General features: G+C 45.5%; 2 protein-coding genes across 4 annotated transcripts in view; one reads left to right on the top strand and one right to left on the bottom strand.

Annotated features, from left to right (window-relative positions):
* The window catches only part of LOC310837496 (uncharacterized protein), a 38,140-nt gene extending 34,202 nt beyond the window's left edge, over window positions 1-3,938 (bottom strand). The window contains exon 1 of the mRNA XM_083724167.1: window positions 3,798-3,938. Coding sequence (XP_083580293.1) covers window positions 3,798-3,807 — 10 coding nt within the window. The 5' untranslated portion in view covers window positions 3,808-3,938. The remainder of the gene's footprint in view (window positions 1-3,797) is intronic.
* LOC310837258 (zinc finger protein 354A-like) lies at window positions 1,079-15,132 on the top strand. 3 transcript variants are annotated; one of them, XM_083723506.1, is made up of 7 exons: window positions 1,079-1,420; window positions 4,643-4,769; window positions 5,366-5,473; window positions 5,634-5,714; window positions 7,622-7,723; window positions 8,046-8,147; window positions 12,228-15,132. In XM_083723506.1, the coding sequence occupies exons 2-7, from the start codon at window positions 4,697-4,699 to the stop codon at window positions 14,339-14,341; spliced, it is 2,580 nt and encodes an 859-aa protein (XP_083579632.1). In that variant the 5' UTR covers window positions 1,079-1,420; window positions 4,643-4,696; the 3' UTR covers window positions 14,342-15,132. The 3 variants fall into 3 exon arrangements, with proteins under 3 accessions (XP_083579632.1, XP_083579633.1, XP_083579631.1); XM_083723507.1 differs by lacking the exon at window positions 1,079-1,420 and adding an exon at window positions 3,806-3,937 and having other exon boundaries at window positions 8,046-8,113; XM_083723505.1 differs by lacking the exon at window positions 1,079-1,420 and adding an exon at window positions 3,806-3,937.
* The last annotated feature ends 1,825 nt before the right edge of the window (window positions 15,133-16,957 follow it).

Below are 16,957 nucleotides of genomic sequence, written 5' to 3'. Positions count from 1 at the left end.
GTCAAAAGTGCAAGTAGATAAATAGGTACCACTCCGGTGGGAAGGTAAACGGTGTTTCCTTGCGCTGCTCTGGTTCGCCAGAAGCGGCTTAGTCATGCTGGCCACATGACCCAGAAGCTGTACGCCGGCTCCCTCGGCCAATAAAGTGAGATGAGCGCCGCAACCCCAGAGTCGGTCACGACTGGACCTAATGGTCAGGGGTCCCTTTATCTTTACCTTTAAGGAAAAGTGGGACATTCTAGGATCAAATAAGAAACTGGGACAACTTCTCTAAATCAGGGACGTCCCTGGAAAATAAGGGCACTTGGAGTAAGGTTACCAGATTTTTTTCAATGAATCCGGAGACACTTTTCAACTTCCTACTAAATAGATGGATTTTGTCAGGAAACTGATTTGGAAATCCGGGGACTCTCCCCGGGAAATGGGGACGTCTGGTAACCTTAACTTGAAGGGTCTGGGATTCTCCCTCCCCTTCATCTATGCTAATGAAAACACAGAACTAGATGGTATTTTTGGTTCAGCTACTAAAGTAAAAAGCTCACTGGAAGGACAGATCGTGAAGCTGAGGCTCCAATACGTTGGCCACCTCATGAGAAGAGAAGACTCCCTGGAAAAGACCCTGATGTTGGGAAAGATGGAGGGGAGAAGAAGAAGGGGACGACAGAGGACGAGATGGTTGGACAGTGTTATTGAAGCTACCAGCATGAGTTTGACCAAACTGCGGGAGGCAGTGGAAGTCAGGAGTGCCTGGTGTGCTCTGGTCCATGGGGTCTCGAAGAGTCGGACACAACTAAACGACTAAACAGCAACTAAGGTAAAAAGGTAAAGGACCTCTGGACGGTTAAGTCTGGCCAAAGGCGGCTATAGGGTATGACTCAGTCCCACTAACAAAACAAATTGGAAGCCGCCTAGAGTGGGCAGATATCAACAATTATTGTTGTTGTTGTTGTTGTTGTTGGCCAACTTCCTTCAAAGGAGCAATATCCAGGTCTGCTGAATCTCAGGGGATGAGGTTGCTTCATTCTGAAAAGCAAGAAACGCAGAGGGAAGGAGAGGGAGGAAGACTGCAGACCCTGACTCCAGACATCACCCCCCTCCACCCATCCTCTCCTTTCCCTTCATCCATGAGCTCAGGCAGCAAGACAGAGGATGCTGCGTTGTTTTGCCAGGAGTCTAGTCCCGACTTCAGTCACATGACACGGAAGTGGGGAAACAAGCCTCCATCCCCCCCCGCCCCCTTCCAACACACACAAACCCCACCGTAAGAGAATAGCAGCTGCGGGCGGGTGCAACGTCGAGTTGGGTCTGTTGGCGAAGAAAACGAACCCCCAAAACAAAAGCGCCTCTCCCGGGGGGAGGCAAATGATGCAAACGGTGCAGGATCGAGTTGGAGAAGAAAGATCCAGGGACGAGAGGAAGGGTAGGTGGAGAAAGCGGAGTGAGCCCCCTGGGCAGGGAAGCCAGCGGGCAAAGGGGCTCTGCTGGTTGAGAAGGGGAAGGGGAAGAAAGAAAGGGGGGCGGCGACGACTGAGACAAGCATCTGGGGCTAAGAAGTGGTCGGAGGGAGGGTTTATTTCTTAGGGGGCGCGTATTTGTTTTGTCCCACTGGCCGCTTCTAGATAAACAGGCTTTGCAGGGATTTATTGATACATTTATTGATTCCTGCCAACCTAAAGGTTTGAAAGCACACCAGTGCAAGTAGATAAATAGGTACCGCTACGGCGGAAAGGTAAACGGCGTTTCTGTGCGCTGCTCTGGTTCACCAGAAGCGGCTTAGTCATGCTGGCCACATGACCCGGAAGCTGTATGCCGGCTCCCTCAGCCAATAAAGCGAGATGAGCGCCACAACCCCAGAGTCGTCCGCAACTGGGGTCTCTTTACCTTTACCTATTGATACAAAAGCCTGCAAGATCTAGTTAGCTCCCCCCCAATCTTCATTAAAAAAAACAACAACAGTTTCTAGCATTTGTAGAACCTGAGATGTTTCTCCCTCTTTCTTGGAAAATGCTTCTTTCTCCACCCCCCCCAAAAAATCTGCAGACTACCATGTTATCTGTGGGTCAAACCACAGAGCCTAGGACTTGCTGATAGGAAGGTTGGCGGTTCAAATCCCCGTGACGGGGTGAGCTCCCGTTGCTCAGTCCCTGCTCCTGCCAACCTAGCAGTTCGAAAGCACGTCAAAGTGCAAGTAGATAAATAGGTACCACTCCGGCGAGAAGGTAAATGGCATTTCCGTGTGCTGCTCTGGTTCGCCAGAAGCGGCTTAGTCATGCTGGCCACATGACCCGGAAGCTGTATGCCGGCTCCCTCGGCCAATAAAGCAAGATGAGCACCGCAACCCCAGAGTCGGCCATGACTGGATCTAATGGTCAGGGGTCCCTTTACCTTTTACCTTTTCCATGTTATCAGAGGTGAAAAATATGGGAAGAATTGGGATGTGTTTACACATCAGGGACAAACCTTCTCTTACAATCTACCTTTAATTCTTTGCTTGGCTGTCTTACCCTTAAAGGGCCAGACAATAAAGGATTTTGGCACAGATGGAATAGCTGTCATTGGAGCTGGCTTTGAAGGAAAGGGCTTGAGGCTCCCCTTTTCATTTTTTTATGCCTTCTGCTCTCAGCTTCCTTGAAAAACAACAATTCCTCTCCATCTCTTCACATAGAGGGATTCTTCTCCTTTCTGTGGTCTGTGTCCAGCGTTGGCAGTTTGCAAAATATAAATGGTAAGAGCAGAAGAGGAGGAGAAACAGGATCAAAGTCTGTTTAGGATCTCTCTCAGGCTCTGGGGAATCCGCCAGGTTAGTAGAATAACAGTAAATGAAGAAGAAAAGAGGAAGAATATAAAAATATCTTGGTGAGTACTAACTATACTCACCAAGATGGCCTGATTGAATTTCTAACAGCTGTAACTCAGACATGTACCTGGGCAAACATTTGTTCATTTTCTGACATATATATTTGCATGCTGCTGCTGTAACTCACCTTTGTATAAAGTTGCAACTCAACCCAATAGTTGAAGATTAATGACTTGAAGTACAGAAAGGACCCTTCTAAAGAGCTCCAGTTGCTTTGATGCTTAAAGGGCGTGGGATTTATTAAGATCAAAGAAAAAACTCTGATTGCAATAAGTCTGTGACGAATGCAAAGCAATATATCATTAAGATCAGAGGGTTTCTACGATTCACAGGTTATAAACTTGAGGCACACCTGGAATAACTTTATAAAGCTGTGCCTGTGATTTTACCAAAGGTGCATTGCTGTTTGTCTTAATATATATTAAATATAATATTAAAGCAAGAGCAGTTTGATGGGAAAGCAGGATATAAAACTTTTAAATAAATATTTCCTAGGCCTCAGAGCTGATATTGATTAAAAAAAAGAAAAGATGGTGAACTTCAGATCTCAGGAGGTCCAGCACCAAATTAAACCTCACATTCTTACTCAGCCGGCTGCATCGTTTAAGTGACTAGATTCTGAACTGCTAGGCAGTTTTAACATCTGAAGGAAGCCCTGTTCAGGGAAGGTATAGTGTGTGATGTTGTATTGTGGTTTTACTATTTTGTGTTGCGAGCGGCATATAAATAAATAAATTCTTATTGTATTTTAAAATGTTAGCTGTCTGGGAATAGAACTTCTAAAGTGGCTTGCATAGATTCCCTTGCTTTCTCCTCATAAGATTTTGTTGTCCCATCGGAGGACAAACCATATAATTTTACCCGCAACCCTTAGCCTTGCTTTCTCATTGTTGCTCTCTGATTGCAAACTCCTCTCTCTCTCTCTCTCTCTCCTTTGTAAAGGACATCATCCTGACTTGAAGCCCTGAGTACTTTTGCCCCACACACTTTTCCCGTATTCAGTACAGCACAACATTCAAGATCCTTGCTAGATGTACAGATCCTTGGAAAGTGGAAATGGCTGCGACAGGGTGGCCTCAGGTATGTTGATGGAGGCTGGGATCACCCAAGAAGACATTCTGCTGTCTTGAGGGCAGAACTGTGAATGTGCAGCAATAAAACCAAGCTAAGCAGGGTCTGGTCTGGTTTCAAACTGGATGGGGGACCACGTTTTGGGATTCCTGCATTGCAGACTAGATGACCTTCGGAGATCCTTTCTAACTCTACAGTCTATAATTCTTTGACAAATATCCACAGATAAACATGCTGAATTTCATCACTCTCCAGAGCATCAGGATATCTTCCAATTGATACTATGCACACTTCTTTGAGCAGCTGGAATTTAGACTGCCAACATTTTCTAGTACCTTGGATTTCCCTCCACCCTTAAAGAATATAAGGGAAGTACTTGGCTGTTGGCCAAGTATAATAATAATAATAATAATAATAATAATAATAATAGCACAGCTGTGGAGTCCAAATCGGTTCACTGTGTTGGTTCCAGGCCTTCAATCCCAAACAGCTCTGTGGGGTCTGAGGCGGAGGTTTTCCCCTTACACTGGATCCTTTTTAACTCGAATGGTTCCGTCTAGTGAACTCTACTATTGAGCTGTGGCTCACATCTCTAGCTTTCAGTTGTGGTTCATAATCCAGGCTTACCTTCCAACGGGATTGTGTAAACATTGCTGACCTAATGTGTGTGAAGCCTCTGAGGCGCTTCGACATGGTTTGCTTATGTTTCCTCAGGAACTGGTGACTTTTGAAGATGTGGCCTTGTATTTCACGCAAGGGCAGTGGGCCATGCTGGATCCGGATCAAAGAGCTTTGTACAGGGAAGTCATGCAAGAGAATTACAATCATGTTGCTTCCTTAGGTAAGGACCCCTTTGTTAGGGATATCTGAACACAGATTGCATCCATTAATCTTCTTCTTTGGCGATCACTCGTAGCCAAATAAGATTGTCTTCCATAAACACGGTTTTAACAATAAGTCCATAAGTGACTGTGGAGGCCAATTCTAGAATCACACGTCCTTCTACAGTGGGGACATTGGTTTCCGGGTTGGAGTTGATCACGGTGTGGATTTGCCAAGCGTGCCTTCCTCCTAGCGCATTTCTCCCTTGTGTCCTAAGTTTGACACCTTCACAGCCCTTGACACCTTTGGTAAAGGCTGTTCTCCAATTGGAGCACTTGCAGGCAAATGTTTCCCAGCTGACAGTGTTTATACAGTACTACATTTTTTAGATTTGCCTTGAGACAGTCTTTAAACCTCTTTTGTTGACCACCAGCATTACGCTTTCCATTTTTAAGTTTGGAACAGAGTAGTTGCTTTGGAAGACGATAACCAGGCATCTGCACAACATGACCGGTCCAACGAAGCTGATGTTGAGGAATCATTAGTGCAACATGGATCTATACTTAAAGCCCGAAATTCTACGCAATAACATATTTTTTAAAACTCTTTGAGCAGGATTTCCACTTGTTAAGCCTGGTTTGATCTCCTGGCTTGAGCAGGAGCCATGGTCTGCAGAACTGCTGGGTTTGGAGACGACAGAGGCCCCCTCAGAACAAAGCGCAGGTGAGGGAATGAAAAACAGAAGTCATAAAAAGTATATATTTGTGCGAAAACTCCAGAGATTTGTACCAAATCTAGTTCTTCTCTTACTGGGTCAGAAAGACAACCTTTGCATGACCTTTGCCTCTGAATCCCAATTTTCTTACACTTTTCTCCTGATCAGGGTTTCCTGATGTGATAATAAAGCTGGAGGAAGCAGGGGGTCCATGGAACCTGAATCAGCAGGAATCCAACACCTTCGCAGGTACCAAGATCTACAGTACCTTTCCTTACCTGTCTGGATTTTTTCCATGTTAAATGAACAGCTCTAAGTAATTTTGCCTAAGGGGACACTTCTGCACATTTTGCCAACACTCTTGTTTTTTTTTTTTTGCAATATTGTTTTTGCTGAGACTAACTTTTCTGAAGCCTCTGCAATGTTGTTGTTGTTTGTTGTTGTTGTTGTTGCTATCAACATTATTCCAGTACAGTCATACCTTGTGTTGCATTTGCTTCATGATACACTTTTTCAGGTTGCATCCTGCGGCGACCCGGAAGTACTGGAAAGGGTTACTTCCGGGTTTCGCTGCTCGCGCATGCGCAGATGCGCAAAAATGACATCACGCGCATGCGCAGTTGTGGCGAATCGCGACCCACAGGCGCGGGTTGCGTTCTGCTCATGTTGCGAATGGGACTCCAGAATGGCTCCCATTCGCAACCAGAGGTACCACTGTAACAGGATGTTTGTTTTTTCACACTGCTTTGTAGCCATTTCTTAAACATTTTTATTTATTTTGGAAAAAGTATTCATAGACTGACCTTTCATGGAAAAAAGGTGTACAACAAAATGTACAATTCAAATAACATACAAAATTCAATAAGAACAGGACGAAATAGGCATAAAGATGATCGGCTCACCTTGAAAAGGTTTAAACCACTGAATAGGCCTGTTGGCTTATAAAGATTCAGGTGGGTAGCCGTGTTGGTCTGACGCAGTCGCAATATATAAAAAAATAAATTTTAAAAAATTGTCCAGTAGCACCTTAGAGACCAACTAAGTTTGTTCTTGGTATAAGCTTTTGTGTGCATCAGTGGCGTAGCGTGGGTTGTCAGCACCCGGGGCAAGGCAAGTACCGTATTTTTCGCTCGATAACACGCACCTGACCATAACACGCACATAGTTTTTAGAGGAGGAAAACAAGAAAAAAAAATTCTGAATGAAACAGTGGATGTATCATTTTGGTGCTTCGTGCTGTGGCCACAGACATGTGATTTGACGGTGAGTTTGGGGTAAGCCAATGCAAAAATCCTGAGAATCCATGTGGATCTGTGCTTTGTAACCACAGCAACCGAAAACAGCTTTTACAACTTTGTAAACAAAGCAACCGAAAACAGAAGAGGGTGGGCAATAAGACCCTGAGGCTGAATGAAGGAAAGCAGCAGCCTCCTCTCCGCAGCGCGCAATCTGATTTTTGCCTGATTTTTGCCCCTGCACTCGGGCCAGTCGGCTCCAGGGACCACACATTCGCTCAATAACACGCACAGACATTTCCCCTTACTTTTTAGGAGAAAAAATGTGAGTGTTATAGAGAGAAAAATACGGTAATTTGCGCCCCCTAACCCGTGGATTTGCGCCCCCTAACCCCCAGATGTTGCGCCCGGTGCGGCCGGCCCCCCCTGCACCCCCCACGCTAAGCCACTGGTGTGCATGCACACTTCTTTAGATACCAAGTGAGACAATTTTTTAATTTTTTTAAATAGATTTTGGCATAAAAAGGGTGAGTGTGCCTGCTGCATCTCTGCAGGAAGAGTGTTCCACAGTATGGGACCAGCGATACTAAATGTCCGAATCCTAGCTGAAGCCACTTGGGCTTCTGAAACATGGGAGACAATTAATAGTGCTCCACTGGACGGTGTCCGCGATCACAGGGGGAATCTATATTTACATATATTTAATTTGGAATGCAGCGATCACGGCTTGTTGTTTTTGCACCTCGTTTTCCTCACCGCCTGCATTTTTACTTCTTCTACACCCATCCAACGTTCAGCTTCACAGGATGCCGCAAGTTCTCGTGTTAAAAGAGAGGAGGGAAAACTCTTTACCTGCTTCCTCTGTTCTATATGACGTCATCACCCTCTCTGTTTGTCCTGCCTCTTTTTATCCTGACTCAGGACTTCCTGGCGTTCGAATAAAGCAAGAGCAAGAAGAGGAATCTGGGGTCTTGGATGATCAGAGAACTGAGGAACGGCCCAGTGCTGCTGGCGATCAGTCAGGTGAGGGAGACGTTCATCTACAATTCCTGGAGTGGTTTAACAGTCAGTCCCTCTTCCCAGGGAATTCTGGGAAAATTGCAGCTCTGTGAGGGGAACGGGGGCTTCCTAACAACTCTCAGCACCCGTAACCAACTACAGTTCCCAGGATTCCTTGGGAAAAGCCACGACTTTATAAATGATATGCAACTGCTTCAAATGGATATAGTGCAGATGGGGCCTCACTCTCTGTTCTAATAGCAGCGAAAGGAAAGTTGGTGTCTTTTTTTAAAAAAAAAAAAGCTAGATGGTCACACCTCACATTCTCCTCTTTCCTCTGACTCAGAATTTCCTGGTGTGATAATAAAGGTGGAGCCGAAAGAGGAACCCTGCGTCCCAGTGCTCCAAACACCTGTGGGAAGCACATCTGTTTTGGGAGTCCACCCAGGTAAGAATTGGGTTCAAGTAGTTCATGATTCACACTCAATATGTTTTGAACCTAGTTTGGTTGTCATTTTCCAGGCCAATGATATTCACACTGATTGTAATAAAAAAGGAGACCATCTTCTCTAAAAGCAACGTCGGGAGTTGCCTTATAGCACCACATAATAATAATAATAATAATAATAATAATAATAATAATAATAATAATAATAATTTATTTATATCCCACCCTCCCCAGCCGAAGCCGGGCTCAGAGCGTCTAACAACAATAAAAGTAACACAGTTTACATAAAATCACAATCAATTAATTGAAATGCATTCTAAAATCAATCCATTCTAAAATCAATTCAAAATCAAATCAATGGCAACCATTGGGCTAGAGTTCTGTGAGGATTACCGAAGGAGGGGGTCAGACTGTGCTTTGGCCAAAGGCCTGGTGGAACAGCTCTGTCTTGCAGGCCCTGCGGAAAGATGTCAGGTCCCACAGGGCCCTAGTCTCTTGTGACAGAGCGTTCCACCAGATCGGGGCCATGGCCGAAAAACCTCCCTGTGGCCCAGGATCTCCAATATGTTTTTATTTGAAGACCGTAAGGTCCTCCGTGGGACATACCAGGAGAGGCAGTCCCATAGGTACGAGGGTCCTAGGCTGTACAGTGGTACCTCGGGTTAAGTACTTAATTCGTTCCAGAGGTCCGTTCTTAACCTGAAACTGAAGTACCACTTTAGCTAATGGGGCCTCCTGCTGCTGCCGCGCCACCGGAGCACGATTTCTGTTCTCATCCTGAAGCAAAGTTCTTAACCCGAGGTACTATTTAAGGGTTAGCGGAGTCTGTAACCTGAAGCGTATGTAATCTGAAGTGTACGTAACCCGAGGTACCACTGTATAGGGAGGGCTTTAAAGGTTAAAACCCACACCTTGAACCTGATCCATTGGTCTATCTTGCCCAGTGTTCACTGCACTGGCTGGCAGCAGCTCTCCATATTTTCAAGCAGGGAGTCTCTCCCTCCTGCTGCGACCAGCTCCTGGTCTCCCGGAACTCACAGAGAAATGAAACGGGCAGAGCAGAGGCTGGTTGTGCGCAGGCGCAGCCTGAAATTGCGGGGGAGAAAGACTCAGGAAATGATGAGTCCTAGTCGGCAATGGGAAGGTGGGGACCTTCAGTCCTTGCAACTGCTTAATCTCGACTAGACCACCTGGAAAGAGTTGCTGAGAGCACTGGGCCAGAGCTGTGGTCTTTTCCTTGAATACTCGGGTGAGTTATTGCTTTGTTGACGACCTATGCCTGACTCCAGCCTTAACATCCAGTACCCTACTCCCACTCCACTCCCTATGCCTCCACTCCCTGTATATCTGTGAAGAAGGCGCAGCAGAGACTGTACTTTTTGAGAATTCTAAGGAAAAACCATCTTCCGCAGAAACTGCTGCTTGCCTTCTATCACTGTTCCATCGAGAGCGTGCTCACTTATGGCTTATGTGTGTGGTACGGAAGCTGTACTATCCAGGACAGAATGTGCAGAGTTGTTAAGGCAGCAGAGAGCATTGTTGGCTGCCCACTCTCCACCTTAGAGCAGATTTATGCCACAAGGTGCCATAGGAAGGCACTGGACATAGTAAAAGATCCATCGCATCCTGGTCACTGTCTCTTCGAGCTCCTGCCGTCGGGACGGAGATACAGGACGATGAAGACAAGAACGAGCTGCCTTAAGAACAGCTTCTTCCCCAGAGCGATCTCGGCCCTGAATGGGAAGCCTGGACTTTGAAAGTCATCTAATCTTCCTTGTTGTATTATACTGTATTGTTTTAATTAGTGTTTTATAGTTGTTCTGATTTTGTGTGGAGTGCCCTACCTGGGTGGATGGAGCAGCCAAGTAATTTCGTTGTCCCCGAGAGGGGGCAATGACAATAAAGATATTATTATTATTATTATTATTATTATTATTATTATTATTATTATTATCTGCTCCTGAGGGCTTGGTGGACTACAACTCCAATCATCCCTGACCACTGGCCATGCTAGCTGGGCCTGAAGGAAGCTTCAACAACAGCTTCCCCATTGCAGCTGCCGCCTGTTTACGGCTCAAAGCACGGAGGGAAGCAATGCACTCCTTTATGATAAAATTAATAATAATAATAATAATAATAATAAGAATAATAATAATAATAATAATTTATTATTTGTACCCCGCCCATCTGGCTGGGCTTCCCCAGCCACTCTGGGGATACATTAAAATGTCACACATTAAAAACTCCCCTGAGCAGGGCTGCCTTCAGATGTCTTCTAAATGCCAGGTAGTTGTTTATCTCTTTGACATCTGGTGGGAGGGCGTTCCACAGGGCGGGTGCCACTACCAAGAAGGCCCTCTGCCTGGTTCCCTGTAGCTTTGCTTCTCGCAGTGAGGGAACCGCCAGAAGGCCCTCGGTGCTGGACCTCAGTGTCCGGGCAGAACGATGGGGTGGAGATGCTCCTTCAGCTCCTTCTGGGCCAAGGCTGTTTAGGGATTTAAAGGTCAACATCAACATTTTGAATTGTGGTCGGAAACGTACTGGGAGCCAGTGTAGTTCTTTCAAGACTGGTGTTATATGGTCTCGGTGGCTGCCCCCAGTCACCAGTCTAGCTGCCGCATTCTGGATTAGTTAAGGAGTTGTTTCCTCAAATTATTCCCAAGCATTGTATGGAAGCTTATTTTCTCCACGCTTCTGTCTTCTTCTCTGCCCAGTTTTCCTTTACGAAACCAGTGGGAACAATCAGTATACAGTGGTGCCTCGCAAGATGAAAAGAATCCGTTCCGCGAGTCTCTTCGTCTTGCGAAAAATTGCGAGGCAAGCCCATTAGCGGCTTAGCGGATTAGCGCTATTAGCGGCTTAGCGGATCAGCTGATAAGCAGTTTAGCGGCTTAGCAGATCAGCTGTTAAGCGGCTTAGCGGATCAGCTGATAAGCGGCTTAGCGGATCAGCTGTTAAGCGGCTTAGCGGATCAGCTGATAAGTGGTTTAGCGGCTTGGGAAAAAGGGGGAAAAAACTGCAGGAACTCGCAAGACATTTTCGTCTTGCAAAGCAAGCCCATAGGAAATTCGTTTTGCGAAGCACCTCCAAAACGGAAAACCCTTTCGTCTAGCGGGTTTTCCGTCTTGTGAGACATTCGTCTTGCGGGGCACCACTGTAGTAAGAGAAGCAAAGGAGGAGATTAGACGTTTTCTTAAATGTGAAAACAGCATCAAAGCGCTCTTGTTTTTAGTCTGCCAAGAATGGTGGAAACTGCAGTTAGTTGAGGGTGCTGAGAGTTGTTAGGAGACTCCTGTTTCCCACACGGGGCGGGAAGTCCCAGAGTGTTTTTACAATCGACCCTTCTTCCCAGGGAATTTGGGTGGGAGATCTGATAGAGGAGTGAGGGGGCCTTAATACAACTTTCGTCCCCGACTAAGGGACTCCTTGCGTTATAATTCTGACTTTTAAAGCTCTAAACAGCCTGGGCCCAGTATACCTGAAGGAGCATCTCCACCCCCATCGTTCAGCCTGGACACTGAGGTCCAGCTCTAAGGTCCCTCTGGCGGTTACCTCACTGCGAGAAGTGAGGTTACAGGGAACCAGGCAGAGGGCCTTCTCGGTAGTGGCACCTGCCCTGTCAACGCCATCAGATGTCAAAGAAAATAAACTACCTGACTACCTGACTTTCAAACATATGAATGCAGCCCCGTTTAGGGAAGTTTTTAATGTTTGATGTTTTATTGTGTTTTTAACATTCTATTGGGAGCCACCCAGAGTGGCTGGGGAAACCCAGCCAGATGGGCAAGGTATAAATAATAGATATTATTATTATTATTAGTAGTAGTAGTGCTTTTTTTCTTAAAAAATGTTTAGGGGTACTCTCATTTTGACTCCCCATTTTATAGTTCAAATTGGGAAAAATAAATACAGTAAATGGACAAAAGTACAAAGATTCATAAAATGTGAGGGATGTGTATCCCAGCACCCCCCCCCCCGAAAAAGCATTGATGATGATGGTGATGATGATGATGATGATGATGATGATGATGATGATTATTATTATTATTATTATTATTACCACTATCTTTCTCTTAATAGGCAGCAGGTGTGAGGAAAAAGGAGAAGAGGGTCTTCCAGGAAGCGCTCACCTAGTGGCAGCAAACACAATATCCTTAGGAATTACTGAAGGGAGCGTTTCGCAGTACCAAGATATCGCTGATAATCGAGGCAGAGAAGAGCGGCATCAGAGAAATGACCTGGGAGAGAGATCAGGAAGGGCTTTACCTTGTCGGGGAGGTGAAAAAAGTGAAACCAAAATGCAAAAGAAAATTCACAAGTATGGGAGAACTCTTCAGAAAGGAGAGAAACATTATAAACAATTAGGTTGTGAGAAGAGAATGAATGGGAGCTACTGCCTGATTTCTCAGAGCAAAGGCCGCAAAGGAGAAAAAATTCATGCTTGTTCAGTCTGTGGTAAAAGCTTCAAGTGGAAAAGTAACCTGATTATCCACGAAAGAATCCATACAGGAGAGAGGCCGTATGCATGCTCAATTTGTGGTAAAAGCTTCAGCAAAAGATCGTACCATGCTGTCCATGAGCGAATGCACACACAGGAAAAAACATACACTTGTCCTGTGTGTAATAAGAGCTTCATCCATAAAGTCAGCCTTAGGAGGCATGAACAAGTCCACACAGGAGAGACCCCGTATAAATGCTCAAACTGTGGGAAGGGCTTTAGTCAGAAATGTAACCTCCTTTCACATGAAAGAATCCACACGGAAGAAAGGCCTTACCCGTGTTCATTCTGCGGCAAAAGTTTTAAACGAAGATCAAACCTCAACAGCCACAAAGTCAGCCATACGGGAATAAAAACAAATATGTGCTCGATCTGTGGTAAAAGCTTCAGTCATAGATCAAACCTTGTTAGCCATGAAAGAACTCACACCGGAGAGAAACCGTTTTCATGCACAATCTGTGGTAAAAGTTTCGCTGACAGAACACACCTTATTAAACACGAGAGAACTCATACAGGTGAGAAACCATATATGTGCTCAATCTGTGGGAACAGCTTTAGCCACAAATCAAATCTGGTTAGCCACGAAAGAACCCACACAGGGGAAAAACCATACCCATGCTCAGTTTGCGGCAAAAGTTTCACAGATAAAGCATATCTTCTTAAACACCAGAGAACTCATACAGGAGATAAACCATTCAAATGCTCTGTCTGTGGTAAGAGCTTCAGTCGTAAGGATTACCTTATTAGACACAAGATCATCCATACCGGAGAAAAACCATACATGTGCTCAGTTTGCGGGAAGAGTTTCATGTGGAAAAGTTACCTGTCTATCCATGAAAGAATCCACACGGGAGAAAAACCGTATACATGCTCTTTCTGTGGTAAAAGCTTCAGTGAAAAATCGTACTATATTGTACATGAACAAATGCATACAGCGGAAAAAATACATGCTTGTTCAGTCTGTAGTAAAAGCTTTGTTCATAAAGTAAGCCTTATCAGACATCAGCAGGTCCACTCAGGCGAGACACCACATAAATGTTCAGTTTGTGGGAAAGGCTTCAGTCAAAAATGTAGCCTTATTTCACACGCAAAAATCCACACAGAAGAAAGGCCTTTCACATGCTCCTTCTGTGGCAAGAGCTTCAAGCGAAGGTCAAATCTCACCAGTCACAAAAGAATCCATACAGGAGAGACCCCCTATGTGTGCTTGGCCTGTGGCAAAAGCTTTAATTGTAAAGCGCATCTTCTCGGACATGAGAGAACTCATACAGGGGAGAAACCATATTCATGCTCGGTTTGTGGGAAGAACTTTGGTAACAAGTCACAGGTGGTTATACACGGGAGAATACACACAGGGGAAAAACCATATGCTTGTTCACACTGTGGGAAAAAGTTCAAGCACAGGACAAGCTATACTGAGCATCAAAAAATCCACACGGAAGAGAAACCGTTCATATGCTCAGCCTGCGGCAGGAGCTTCAGTCGGAAGGAGCACCTGATTATCCACGAGAGAATCCACACGGGAGAGAAGCCATATTCATGCTCGGCCTGTGGGAAAAACTTCAAGCAGAAGTCAAGCCTTACTTCACATGAGAGAAGCCACTCGGCCGAAAAGCCACACTCGTGTTCCACCTGTGGCAAAACTTTCAAGAATCAAGTATACCTGAGGAGACATGAAAAAATTCATATGAGATAAAGGACAAGGGTGGGGCTGTGGGTTAAACCACAGAGCCTAGGACTTGCTGATCAGAAGGTCGGGGTTCGAATCCCCACGACAGGGTGAGCTCCCATTGCTCAGTCCCTGCTCCTGCCAACCTAGCAGTTCACAAGCACGTCAGAGTGCAAGTAGATAAATAGGTACCCCTCTGGTGAGAAGGTAAACGGCATTTCCATGCGCTGCTCTGGTTCGCCAGAAGTGGCTTAGTCATGCTGGCCACATGACCTGGAAGCTGTACGCCGGTCCCCTTGGCCAATAAAGCGAGATGAGTGCCGCAACCCCAGAGTCGGTCACGACTGGACCTAATGGTCAGGGGTCCCTTTACCTTTACCTTTATGTTTGAAAAGCCTCATCCTCTTCAGACTTTATTTAAGCATCAGAAATGTGAGGGTTGGGTGTGTCACGAGATATGGAAGACATTAAGGCACAGATGTGATCCAGAAACCCATACCAGAGACAGAAATAATACCTGCAATATTTAATAAAGCACCAGTAACCTTTTTTCTCCCAATGATCTATAGTATTGGACTTAACAGTGCTGTTGTGAATACATTTCAATATTTCAAACTTTTCCTGGGCTTGAATTTCCTAGCTTCATCTCATAGTCTGAAGACTAATTGCCACCCGCTTCGGCTTCCATATCTGCTTTTTTGAACATTTCCATCAATTCTGGAGCACGTTTGTTTTTGTAGCTGTGTGAAAGAACACTTGGTTTAGCTGCAGATGTGTTGTAATATATAATGTATTGAATAAAGAATTTTAGAAACTTGGCTTTACCCAGGGGTGCAGAGGTGTAGTTCTAATGTTCTGTCATCTGTGAACGGTGAAAGTACGGGGCTCAGTTATATTTTCAGCCTGCTCTCCATAGCACAGCCATACACAGAATGGGGCATTGCCCCACCAACGCCAGTCTCCCCTCAGCCAGCCCCCACCTGCCTGGCACAGACTGCCAGCTGCCGCCTCCTTAGTCTCAATGTTTTCCTTGGAGAAAACAGGGAAGATGATGGGGGCAAAAGCTAGAATGACTTGGCTCGGCCTTATCATTGGCTCTCTGGCGCCACCTACTGTCAGCCTCCGGCTTTTCACCCTACCAGTTCCAACAGCCACCAGCCACCACTGGGTAACCGTAACTGAGCTCTGTCTGTCTGTGCCATGCATTTAAAACTGAACCATACAGTCGTGGCTTTCCCCAAAGAATCCTGGAAATTATAGTTTGTTAAAAGTGCCGAGAGTTGCATATAGTATAAAATGGACCAAAGTTCCTGCCTGAGGTGAGATTTTGTATCCCCCGGCTCACGGTGTCCTTAGCATTCATTGCCTTAGCACACTTGGGTCAATCAGTCAAATCTTTATTACGGCCATAGACCAGCATAAGTAGGGAGAGGTACAATCATTTAAATCTGCAAAACAGTTTGGAAAGCTAAAAATTATTAAAACAAGGTGTATATAAAAGACTGTAAGAATCTAAAAGAAGGGTTAGGAGCATTAAACGGATGTGGAAGAGCATAAAAGGTTAGTATAGTGGTACCTTGGTTTATGAACAGCCCTGTTTACGAACTATTCGGTTTACAAACTCTGCAAAACCGGAAATAGTGTCCTGGTTTGTGAACTTTACCTCTGTTTACGAACGGAAGCTGAATGGTGGAAGGGCACTGGCGGCGGGAGGCCTCATTAGGGAAAGCGTGCCTCAGTTTAAGAACGGTTTTGGTTTACAAACGGACTTCCGGAACTGATTAAATTCGTAAACCAAGATCCCAGTGTATATAAAAGGCTATGGCTTATCAGTTTACAGGGCACTCTGATATAAGTGTTCATTAAATCTAGTTTGTGGCACAGGTCATAATCCGATGAATTTTGAACACTGCTATGCAGAACCTATAGGACGCTGGTGGCGCTGTGGGTTAAACCACAGAGCCTAGGACTTGCCGATCAGAAGGTCGGCGGTTCAAATCCCCGCGATGGGGTGAGCTCCCATTGCTCAGTCCCTGCTCCTGCCAACCTAGCAGTTCAAAAGCACGTCAGAGTGCAAGTAGATAAATAGGTACCGCTCTGGCAGGAAGGTAAATGGCGTTTCCCTGCGCTGCTCTGGTTCACCAGAAGCGGCTTAGTCATGCTCGCCACATGACCCGGAAGCTGTACGCTGGCTCCCTTGGCCAGTAAAGCGAGATGAGCGCCGCAACCCCAGAGTCGGTCACGAGTGGACCTAATGGTCAGGGGTCCCTTTACCTTTTATGCAGAACCTGGCAATGTTGTATGTTGTAGCAGGATTGGTATGTGAAAGCAGCAGGTGGGTAAAGAATTGTCCTGTGGGCCCTGGGTATTTATGGAGTAGTGGGGAGATGAGGCTTATATGGATGCCTCTATAATATAGGCACTGGAGAAGCACATGCTCTATTGTTTCTATTTGTCCAGAATCACAGGGACATTGTCTCTCCTGAGTGAGTAAGCAATCAGCCATACATCCTAAAATCTAGTGCAGGGGTAGCCAACGGGGTGCCCTCTGATCTGGATGCTATTGAACTGCCATCTCCCAAAGCCCTGGGGTCCTTTGGAGGAAACTATTGGGTGTAAATTTAAATAAATAAGCCTCAGGTA

This window comes from Podarcis gaigeae, assembly GCF_964106915.1.
Source record: "Podarcis gaigeae genome assembly, chromosome: 2".
NCBI lineage: Eukaryota > Metazoa > Chordata > Lepidosauria > Squamata > Lacertidae > Podarcis > Podarcis gaigeae.
Note: the sequence above shows the minus strand (reverse complement) of the source record. Positions and strands in the feature narration are given on the sequence as shown.